We start from the raw sequence: 11,464 nt of genomic DNA on the forward strand, positions 1-11,464 counted from the left end.
TCAGATTGACACGTGGTTCATCTTCAGTGAACAGCCGGCAACAGTGGCAGTGTTGATAACTCATTCATATGGAGGATGATAGCCGTGGTCCAGGTGGATTTTACACTGCAACACTTTGCAGGTCCCCTCTTCAATGTATTTCCAACCAAAGTGCATATAAATGCAGCTAATGCAAAACGCACCTCCCCGCACACCAGCTGTTACAACCTGACAAAGTGATAAACATTTATTTCTACACTACAGGGGCTTTTAACAAAGTTGAATTTCCAATATGGTAGGAGAGGTTGTTGTTGTTCAGCGGATTGTTGTCATGTCCCCGCAGTGCCTGTAGTGGTGCTGTGAGGAGTCTGCTGTGGATCCAACAAAAATCCTCAGCAGTCTACCTACTGCTTATAATTTGCTCTGGATAGCCTATATTTACATGCATCCTTATTTCAAGATATACCGAGCTCGATGAAGATCGCTGTTACTATCCTATCTCGAATATCGATGCACAAATAGCCTAGCTGATTCTAATAGACATTTCGGCCGTCTATCTGGAGCGAATACCGTACACAGCCCATACCAATTCAAGGTAAGCGAAATGCAACACAGCCTCGACCTCGATTTCAGGGAGCACCGCTTTGCACTGACATCTATCGGACAAGTGGTCTACTATAGGCCGCTGTGTACTGAAGCTAAAAGGCCTCTTATTAATGACTGGTGGATTTTATTACTTGGGATCTATGTTAATGACTCATAGCCTCAAACAGTTGTGCTGAGTTACGAATTGTTGACGGCTTTTGATCTTACAGCTGCCTAATGTCACATTATGTAACGATAGTGGCCATAATTCATTCCGAATATTGAGGAGGCCTTCGGGGATAGGCCCTGAGCCTCGGTTGTAGACCCTTTGTTAGGAAGTATTTAGCAATAAATATATCATTTATGTTTGCTAGAAATTCCACAATATTGTCCGGTTGACAATTTCTCATTTTTATGATCACGCTTGCATTTTTCTAAATAAAACTAAAGTGAAAACATACATTTTATAGTGTTGCCAATTGCTGATGTTTCCGTTTCCTGGTTAGCTACCGCCTACTAATTTGTGTTTTTAGCCTTGGTAGCTTGCTAGCTAGCATGTTGATATAAATTTTAAATGTGGTACAGACGAGTAAAAAATGTTTATGTCTGGAAAATGTTCAACAATGATCCCTTTTTTTCATCGACGTAAGGGTGTATTTACACGTAGACAGTTTAATAATTTGGGGTTTAACTATCCGTTCAAAGCTAATGTGCGTAAGCTAGCTGTTGGACTCTGATAGTTGGTCAATTTTAGTGTTTGCTTTCCTCTCGGGTCCTCATGCAAATTAAAGTTGTTAATGCCAACCACAGCCGTTATAAATGATACTCAGGCACGCCTTCTCTGTTTACAACGCGTATTTAATGTGTTTCACCTTTTTACCGGTCTTACAACCAACTTCAAAATAACTCGACAAAGATAGCAGCTTAGCTCTTAATGTCTATAGCAGATAGTTAGCTCGACACTATTATTACACTGTATGGTGGTATAGAGTACTTGTAGCATCCTGCTGTTGTTTAATGTGTCTATAAAAAGTAACGTCATGCGCTTGTCTAGACCAGTTAGCAAACTGCACTTTTGACTAAGTTATCCGAGTGTCAGCTTGTTACGTAACCAGTGATAACTAAAAACGAACGAGTCAAATTTTAAAGTAAACCCACAGAAGACCGCTGTCATCTGAATTACTATCATAACCCGTAGTGGTTTATAACTCATTGAATTGTGGAATGCATTCAGCCCCACTTGAATGAGTAAGAGGGAAAGCAAACTATCCAGACAGGAACATCAAGTTTAGCTTGATTTAAAGGGTTATTGTAAGCTGTGGACACTTAACATAGTAATTAAATTACCAAACACTGACATTTGTTTCACGTGAGGGAATGATACTTTAATATAATCAAGCTGCATATGTAGTAAATCATGGAAAATACATCTTTCTAAGTGTTCTCTCAGTGAATACCTACATGTCCCAAATATCTGTATGTATACATGGTTCCCTTTGTAATATGAAGTTTTACTAATATTTAAATATATTTTTTCTCAAATTTTTCCTCCATCAGCTGATGTTGTCAAGGACAAGAGTCACGTGATGTATGAAGGCAAACACATACACTTCTCAGAGGTGGACAATAAGCCGTTGTGCTCATACAGCCCAAAGCTCTGCAAGCAACGCAGACTAAATGGCTACGCTTTCTGTATCCGGCACGTTCTGGAGGATAAGACGGCTCCCTTTAAACAATGTGAATATGTGGCGAAGTACAACAGTCAGCGATGTACTAACCCCATCCCCAAGTCTGAAGACCGCAGGTATATATGTATACCAGAGCCACTTTTAAATACAGAACATACAAATATTCAGTTGTCTATCTGTACTTCATGCTGAGCATGTATTTTGTTTTTCAGATACTGTAACAGTCACCTGCAGGTTTTGGGCTTTATCCCCAAGAAGGAGCGGAAAAAGAAACATGATGCTTTGGAAGAAATGCGCTCACGGGCTCACCTAGAGTCAGTGGCTCTAAACATAACTGTGCCCTCTCTTGCTATGAAACCTCCCAATGGTCTAGATGAACTTCCACCATCCCCACCCTGTTCACGCCTGCTACCCCTTCCAGACGGGGAACTACTGGACCCTTTTGCCTTTTATGAGGATGACACAGATGGGGAGGAGGTCGGTGCTCCTCGGAAGGGCAGTGCCATCAAGAAGAAACTTCAGAGTCGGCTGGTGCTCAACCAGAAACTCTGCCATGACACGGACCTCTTCCAATCCCCTCCTGAGCACTTTAGTCCTTCCCCTGTCCCACGTGTCCATTCCTCTTCACCGCTTAATGCTCATCTCCCTCGGCAGCAGTCAGGTCTTCTCCAGCCACCCCAGCACTCCAGTGTCACTTCGTTCATCTTCCCAGGACAGCAGCAGGGTTTATTATGCAATCCACCACCACCTCAGACGGTCAACTTTCTGCCTCCAGGGATGCCCAGTAATGCAGTCCCCAGTTCAGTTCAACCTTCATCACTCAGCAGGAAAATGCCTTTCACCGCCACCCACTTGCCTGTCAGCTGCAAGGATAGTGGTAGTAACAGTCAGCGGCACGTGGTTGTCATGCATCCTGCTGCCTTCTCACCTTCTGCCACTTGCCTGGCCAGGTTGCAACATCTGGTGCAACTCTGTGCCAAGAGACATCTAGAACACGGAGACCTCTTTCCTCATTTAGGTGCTTCACAGAAATCCATTCATTTTAATAAGATATACGCTTTAAATGTTTTCATAAATTCATATGCTTTTTTTTTATTTTGAAAGATTGTAAGAATTGTATTGTTTTCTATACACCAAATAGCTTGTTCTAACAAGTTCTTTTTCAGGATTGGACTGGTCAGAGGACAGTGATGAGGATGATGAAGACGATGAAGAGTCAGAAAGAATTTTTCCTTTTCAGAGCTCTTGGAGACCACAGAATGGGTTGGTGTCTTAAGATTTAAAGTGACAGCATTAAAGCTGAGCTGACATTTATTATCTTGACATTTGCGTATTTCTTTTTTGTCTTTTTTTAATTTAAAGACTAGAAGATGAGAGTGGATCCTCCAGGAGAACACGGCTACTTAGGATTTGCTCGTACCTCCAGGAGAAATACAAGCACATGTGCAGGCAGGAGAGGGCGAGTATCCGCCAAAAGAGATACCGCTATGCCTTCCGCAAAGCCCTGCTGCACGCTGCCAGTAATAACCCTGACTGTGCTGGTCAGCTGATACAGGAGTTACGTGGTGCCTCTCAAAGTTCCTCAAGGTATGCAACAAATGCTACTTGTTTATCAGTTAAGATTAGTGTAAATGGAGTGTGATCAGACACTGTGGTTTAAAAAAGACATTGATACGAAACAGTGTATTTGTCTAATGACACTGAGTGTTCCACTAATATTCCTGCTGTTTACATGCAACCATTCACTCACCTGCCCTAATACGTTGTTTATCATATGGAATGGCTGCAGCTGCCTGGAAGTTTTGCCTGTTGGTATCAAAATTGGTTTAGAATCAAGGTTTTCCATCACCGCCACCCTTGTTCTTGAAAAGCACAACTTTACATTATTTGCACATATCTAAAAGCCTGTTGATATCCAAGTATTTTATAGTGTTTAAAATTCTGGTTTTCCCTTCTGACCAGAAATTTTGATTTTCATTGTGTGTTTGCATATCTATACCCCACCTTTTGAAATGACTGGCTAGTTGTGTGTGTACAATGCACAGAGCCAAGCTGCCAAAAACTGAAATGCAATGCATATTCCAATAGTACTGCCATATGTCTCATGTCTTAAATGGAAAAAGCTACATTTGGAGAGTGGCATAATTTTGTATGTGGCCCAATTTAATTTCCAATATCAAATCAAATAAAACGGAATGTTAGTTAGTGTGAACGCTATGTAAACATTGTCATTTTAACATACTTGCTGTCATCCATCTGTGACCTCCAAGAGAGAAAATATTCATAAAAAAGTCTGTATACATGCTTTCCAAAATACTCAGTCCACTGTCATAGTAGTAGCTATGTTGTGCATATTTGTGTGAATTGTGTTGCAGAGTCATTCAGTGCTCACTCAGTCCTGGTTCTGATTCTTAACAGTGTGGCTCCAGCAAAGCTGCAGAATACAGATACAGGGATCTGCACCGGCAGCACAAAGGGACAGGCCTGCAACAACAGAGCTCTGCCCTTCACTCGACACTGCTTTCAGCGTATCCTTTGCCCGACTTCACTTACTGTATTGTTGCATTGTTATACTGTTTCAGGATTGTTGTTATCTAATTGGAAATAATGTTTTTTCATTCAAAGTGGGATGCCTCACTCGGTATCACACACCCTCTGTGTTGAGTGTTACTTCCTTTACTGTTGTGTGCAGACATTCTGTTAAACCGTTCCCAACAGCTCTTTGCTAGTTGCACAGCCAAATTTGCAGATGGTCAGCAGTGCTCCATCCCTGTGTTTGATATCACACACCAGACACCACTCTGTGAAGAACATGCCAAAAAGATGGTGAGATCAATGTTTAATGTTCTCCTTATTGTTCTGTTTGATTTAATATTGTATTTGTTTGTACTGTTACATACGACTCAAAGAAAATGCTCCTCCACACAACCCACACAGGATAATTTTCTGCGTGGGGATGGTAACAGACGAGTGCAGCACCAGCAGCAGCAACAGCGCAAGCCACGTAAAAAGACCAAGCCACCGGCGCTCACCAAAAAACATAAGAAGAAGAGGAGGAGAGGGCCTCGGAGGCCTCAGAAACCCATCCCTCCAGCATTGCCACAGGGGAACCTGGGAATGCCTTCTACAAGCCTAGCAATGCCTTCGCAGGCCAGCATCAGGTTTGTGCCACTCATCCCTTAGCAACTGAGTGTTGAGATCCAGTTACATCAACGATACCTTCACTCACAGGCTCTGGTGTCACACATTTGAAGGGTTTCTTTTTCACCACTAGGTGTTACTGCCTTCCGTCTCAACAGTTCTTCTTCTCATCTCTTTGGCAGGAGCCCTTCAACTCCAGATCTGAGTACAGACGAGCTTCCTGATGATATCACCAATGAAATGGCAGACATTCCAAATGACCTTGAACTAAACCAGGAGGATTTCTCTGACGTGTTACCCAGAATCCCTGATGACCTGCAGGACTTTGACTTGTTTGAAGGTTGTGAATTTTTTAGTGACTTTATTTTATTCAGTTATTACACATAATGCAATCAGTAAAACAATGTAGACAGTATGAACAGAGTCTCTAGTTTACGTATAAATTACAAAGATCTACAAATTTCTTGGAACTTATTTGCTTCAGAGATAAAATGTAATAAATCTTGCATATTTTGATGAGTTGGAAGGGAAAATGATTAAAGTACTGGTTAGCTCATGTTTTCAAGATATATGATAAAATGTTATTACATATATACAGAAATTTGCGTACATTTATATGATTTATAAATCTTACGTTGGAAGGAATCTGAGAAGTGAATGTATTCTGATGTGCAGACAGTGTTTTAAAGTAGAACTGGTACTTCAAAGACAAACCTTAATTTTAAGTAAAACAAATATGAGTGATATATATTCAGTGTATTGTGACTTACAGAGAGTGTATGATCATCTTCTACAATATGAAAGTTCTTAGACTAGCCAGTGTATTTAAATCTGTTCCTCGTGCCAGTATCTTTGAGGACTAAAATGTTCAGTTGGTACTTTGCAGACAATGGAAAGCCTACCTTTGAATCCCAACTGAGAATGTAACAAAAGGGGGTGTTGTATAGAGTATCTAGCCAATCAGCAAAAATATGTTACATATTTTATAGTCTTCCAAATCATTACATTTCATAGCATGGGAGTATTTGATAAGATAGGACTATAGTTAAGAGCCTTATTAACACGTATGGTAGATTTTCTTCCTGAACTTTCTGACGCCTGTGTGTGTTTGTGTGTAGGTAAGAACGGGGAGCTCCTGCCGACCACAGAGGAGGCTGAGGAGCTGGTTCGTGCGCTACAGGCAATGGGGTCCTATACGGATTCTTTGGTGTGCCTGACCTCCATGGGTGAACTAGCCCCCTCTGAAGGAGTGGACCAACGAGCCATGACTGTGTTTTCTGGTCCGGTCCAGCCGGGGGGCATGGGGGACCTGCTCAACAGCCGCATCCCTACGGAAAACTTCACCAGCCTTGAGCTGGAGGACAATCTACTGCAGTCCACTGGGGGACACTTTCCTCCCTCACCACCATCTCAGCCCTCAAACCAGCCCCCAACATCATGCTCCAATCTGACCTCATCTTCTTCCACAGCAGCCCCCTCCACCACCTCCCTGCTCACTCAGACCTCCCTATCAGAGCGAACGTTTTCACGGACACACACATCCAACGTTCTGTCAAAGTCAGATGCACCCACATCGTCTTCCCAAGGCAGCCACTACAACAGTGACCACGTGCCATCCCCGTACAGTGACCACATATCTTCACCCCACGCCACATCCTTCCCAACAGATACCCCTCTGCTACTCGAAGTCCCTCTCAGTGGGGTACCAGGACCCCCACGCTCATCATGGAACAATCTCCCACTCCCTCTCACTGATCCCACACAGTTTGGCAATCTCATAGGTTCAGAAAGTCATCTCATATCCACCTCCCTGTCCACTCCCCCGGCCACCACCCACTCTGTGACGCTGCAGCCCATGGCTGCGCTCTCAGCTATGCCTCAGAGTGGCCTGACAGGTTTAGCGACCCCACCTGCTCCCTCGTCCTCCCTTCCATCTTCTTCACATGATCTTCTGACCTCCACTCAGCCCAAGCAGCAGCTCCCTCAGTTCAGCGCGGCCTTTGGCCATCAATTGGCCTCCCACAGTGGCATCCCGAAAGACGTGCAGCCTAGCCACAGCTCCACAGCGCCCCCCGCTGGCTTCTCAATAGTTAGTGCCACCGCTGCAAGTGCCAATAGCGCCACACCACCCTTCACGCAAAGTAAATGAGGGCAGCCTGCAGCGGCTGCGAGATGGTCTGTGGACTGACTTTACTCACTTACAATCCACCCTGCTGGCCTCTCATCTACCACCTTTCTTTATCTGCTATGTGTGCAATGTGAAATATAGTGCACTATTTGATAATGAATTTGCACAACCTCAGAATTTCCTCAATATTTTCTGTTGTCGTTCTTTTAATCAGTAGCCAGATGGTGTCTGGGGTTGTAAGTCAGTGTGAGTCCACGTTTGATGCCTTGTGGTTACGTCACCCGGGGGGTTACAGTCAGAAGGCAGATTTTGTGGTGAAATACACGGGTGAAATTTGCAGAAGGACCTTAGCAGAGATTATCTCAGAATTCATTGACGTAGATGCCTCAATCAGTGGTTGGTTTTGTTTGCTTTGCCAGTTAAGTCCTGTCTTCAGATGATCAACTGTACCCTGCCTTGCTCAGATGGCCATTGCATTTCGTTTTTCTACCTGTTTCATACACTGCTTCTGTCACCCCTTTGAAAAACAAGAGTACAGCTTTTGATGTTTGTGATCCATTATGTTTGAAGCTATTTAACTGTTGTCATGATATAGAATCTTATTGAGTCGGATTTCACAGTCATATGAATTTACCAAAATACTTTTAAACAGCTGTTTTTATATTGTGTATACTGTATATGTGCTCATTTATCAGTTTGCTCAGACGTCAAAATATCTGACCTCACCATTGGTTGTGGGACTCTGAGTGGCATAGTAGACACTTGAAGGTAAATATAGTTTCTTAAAGCAATAAACACATTAACATAACTTTAGCATTGTTAAAGTATTTTATTGGTCTCATTACATGTAGCTTCACTTGGTGAATCCAGGCCGACATGGATCAGGACTATTTTGGCCTCCATAACTGTTGTAAACCTTTTATTTTTTACAACAGTTTCACTCAGAACTAGAGAGTCTGAAAGAGACCAGCGATCAGGTTAGTCCAGCTTCTTTTCTCGGGTCATACTTAGTGGATTTTAGAGATTAATAGACAAGCTTCAGTGTTATGGTTAGGACGATGATGGTGTAATCCAGGGACTTTAAGTGTCTACTTTCAAAGGTGCTCTCTGGTCCCCATATACAATGGTCTTTAGTGACTTGCATGTAACACTCATACAAGACAAATTCAGTTTCAGGACTTTTAAGGAAACCCACTGTATGATGTCATGGCCAGGGTAAAGGCCCAGTGAAAGGTTTTAGGCAGTAAATTGATTTTGGAATATTTTACTCATTGGCTCAGTGTAACATGATGGTATAATATAATTGGTGTGCTGAGCATGTCTGAGGTATAGCACTGTTTGTTTTTAACTGAAACACAAAATGTAATGCTTCTAAGGTAAATGATGCAAACCTGATTAGAATTACCCCTCTCCCGTCTGTTATCGACTCATACAGCAGAACAACCATGGCTTTTGATAGATATTATATTAGAAATTGACAGATTGTCAGACATTATTGAGTATTAGGTATATAGAGTAGCATTCTCTATTTTGGGGTTTGTTGGTGATTATTGAGTAGCAATGGATTGAAAATGTTCTTTGCAATGTATTCAGTGGAACCTGTGTTTTGTAGAGTTGAGTCTCTGGTTTTTAATGGCTATCAAAATGCTTGTAAGTTCTTTTGAAGTTGGAGGGATCAGTGTTTGCGTGTATGCCGTCATTCTGGTTTTAACAATATTCCAGTAAAGAATATTTTGATAGCTATTAAACTGCAGGAAGCAGTCAGATTGCATGGGGCAGCAACCTTTTGTCACTGATATCAATAATGAAAACTGAATCATGGTCGCTGGCTTGATTGGTGGTGGGATAAAAACATAGGGATATATGCATTGGCGTTTCTTTTCATGAAGAAAAACAGATCACATGTCACCTTTTAACATAGATTTGCACAGGAGTGGAGGACGCTGGTGTTGCCTCACAAACCCCGTGTCTGTTTTTTTTGCCTTTTTTTTTTTTTTTTTTTTGCTCGGACGCCCATTAAACGAACAGCTGCCATCATTAACAGCTCTGAGCCTGAACCAGAACCCCATCCAGCTGTGAGAAGGCCCAGTTCTGTCTCTCGCTCCCAAAGAGACGACACATCACCAAGCGTAAAAACCCCCGTAGCGACTGGGAGAGACGACTGGGCTCCACAGTTGACTGTAGTGTTGTTGCGTAGTCATGAACACAGTGTCCGTTGAAAAATGTTTAAAACTAGGTTGGATGAAAGTGTTTGAAATAAGCTGCTGTATCCACAAAGCATGAGATTAGTCGCTGCACCCGTTTTCACTCTCCAAACAACCACGTAGAACAAAATTAACAGGGCTCGTAGGCACATGTAACTGCTTGAATTCAGAGATGGCTGACAAATTCCTATACTCATTGAATGTACTGTATTACTGTTTTTAAAGATAGGATGAGCTAATCTAGTCACCTTTTGTTATTGGTCCTTGTTTTAATTTGTCTAAGGTATTTTTTGTATACAAAGGTTTACATTTTTATGTATATTTTTCTTGTGTACAAATTATGTAATATGTGTACAAACACTGTATGTAATATCTGTATATAGTGTGAGAAATTTGATCTTTTGTTTTTGGATGTATAAATAAAACTTGCTGTGAGGTATTTACTGACGTAGTTTGCAGTGTTTTATTTTTTCATACTTATTTTTCCCATACTTTGTATATTCGGAGAATCGAATTAAGCGAAATACTTGCTCTGCTTCTTCATCAACAAGATAAAACACATTAAGGTGTGTATATTTACATTAACCTAAACAGAAATGTATATCTTGTAAATGTTTTCACATAACTGATATATTCAATTCATAGCAATTGCTGGTTTTACATAGTTTGTCCATTTTAACCAAATTTTCTACTTCATTAAAAAATTTCCTTGACATATTAACTGATTGAAAACACTTATGGCTAATGTTTAAGCCTAAATGCACAATTTAATGGCTACATTAAAAAGAAAAGAAAACTTCATACATGTATTTATATTTCTGATGCTGAGAAGGTGTTATTTGTTGAAAGTGTACAAGTACTCCAACTCCATTGTTTCCCTCACTTTATTACTAAGATCACCCTCTTATTTGCAGGATCACTCGTTCTGAAGTGACACCTTCAATGTTTAACGCTCCTGGGCCAGGATTTGAGTAATTCAGTCAACTGATACAACTCAGATGCAGTAATATACATTATATGGACAAAAGTATTAGGACACAGGAGTTTCATTGCTAATAGGAGGCTGAACAACAAAATGACAATGACACAATAATATTTATATTGTGATAAATACTATTGTATTAAACATTTTTTAAAAAATATATATACTCAATGTTGACTTTTTTTTAAGGCATAATTGTTCTAAATCATCATCTACATTTTTAAAATTTGTCACATTCTCACCATAAAAATCTAAGTAACTGGTTTAGTCAACACATAACAAACACTGATTTGACAGGAATCATAAGAGATATTGACCACAACACATTAAGATTTTTTTTTATCATGTGAGGTGTTCTAATAGTTTTTGGTCACTTATTGAATATAAGTAGTGCAGAATGCCTTAGAGCAGTGTATCTAAAACTGTGGGGCTGGCCCACCGGGGGGGTGCAAAGGCTTGCCAGGGGGGTCATGGGATCACTCCTGTTTTTTTTTGTTTTTTTTTTCTTTTCTTATGTAGCAGGTAGAACTAATGTTTTAGTGTTGGAGTACCCTGGACTCATTTTAGGGACGTACAACAAACCAATCTACTGTCAGGGTGATCTGTCACTAGACTAGACAAGGAGTTTAGAACAACGATTGGACTGGAAAAGAAAAATGTGCAATGTTTTTGTTTTTACACAACTCAGAACATTAAAGTACAATGTAAATGGCTCATTGCAGCCACTGATACTGTTAAAAGGTTCATCTTTGTTACC

At 41.1% G+C, this 11,464-nt stretch overlaps 1 protein-coding gene across 1 annotated transcript; it reads left to right on the forward strand.

The window, feature by feature from the left end:
• Positions 1-13: 13 nt before the first annotated feature.
• ino80da (INO80 complex subunit Da) lies at positions 14-10,172 on the forward strand. The gene is made up of 10 exons (XM_030124063.1): positions 14-574; positions 2,122-2,368; positions 2,465-3,270; positions 3,419-3,515; positions 3,615-3,839; positions 4,671-4,780; positions 4,945-5,078; positions 5,190-5,413; positions 5,576-5,733; positions 6,512-10,172. Exons 2-10 carry the CDS (start codon positions 2,151-2,153, stop codon positions 7,540-7,542), a joined length of 3,003 nt encoding a protein of 1,000 aa, XP_029979923.1. The 5' UTR covers positions 14-574; positions 2,122-2,150; the 3' UTR covers positions 7,543-10,172.
• The last annotated feature ends 1,292 nt before the right edge of the window (positions 10,173-11,464 follow it).

This window comes from Sphaeramia orbicularis, chromosome 21 (assembly GCF_902148855.1).
Source record: "Sphaeramia orbicularis chromosome 21, fSphaOr1.1, whole genome shotgun sequence".
NCBI lineage: Eukaryota > Metazoa > Chordata > Actinopteri > Kurtiformes > Apogonidae > Sphaeramia > Sphaeramia orbicularis.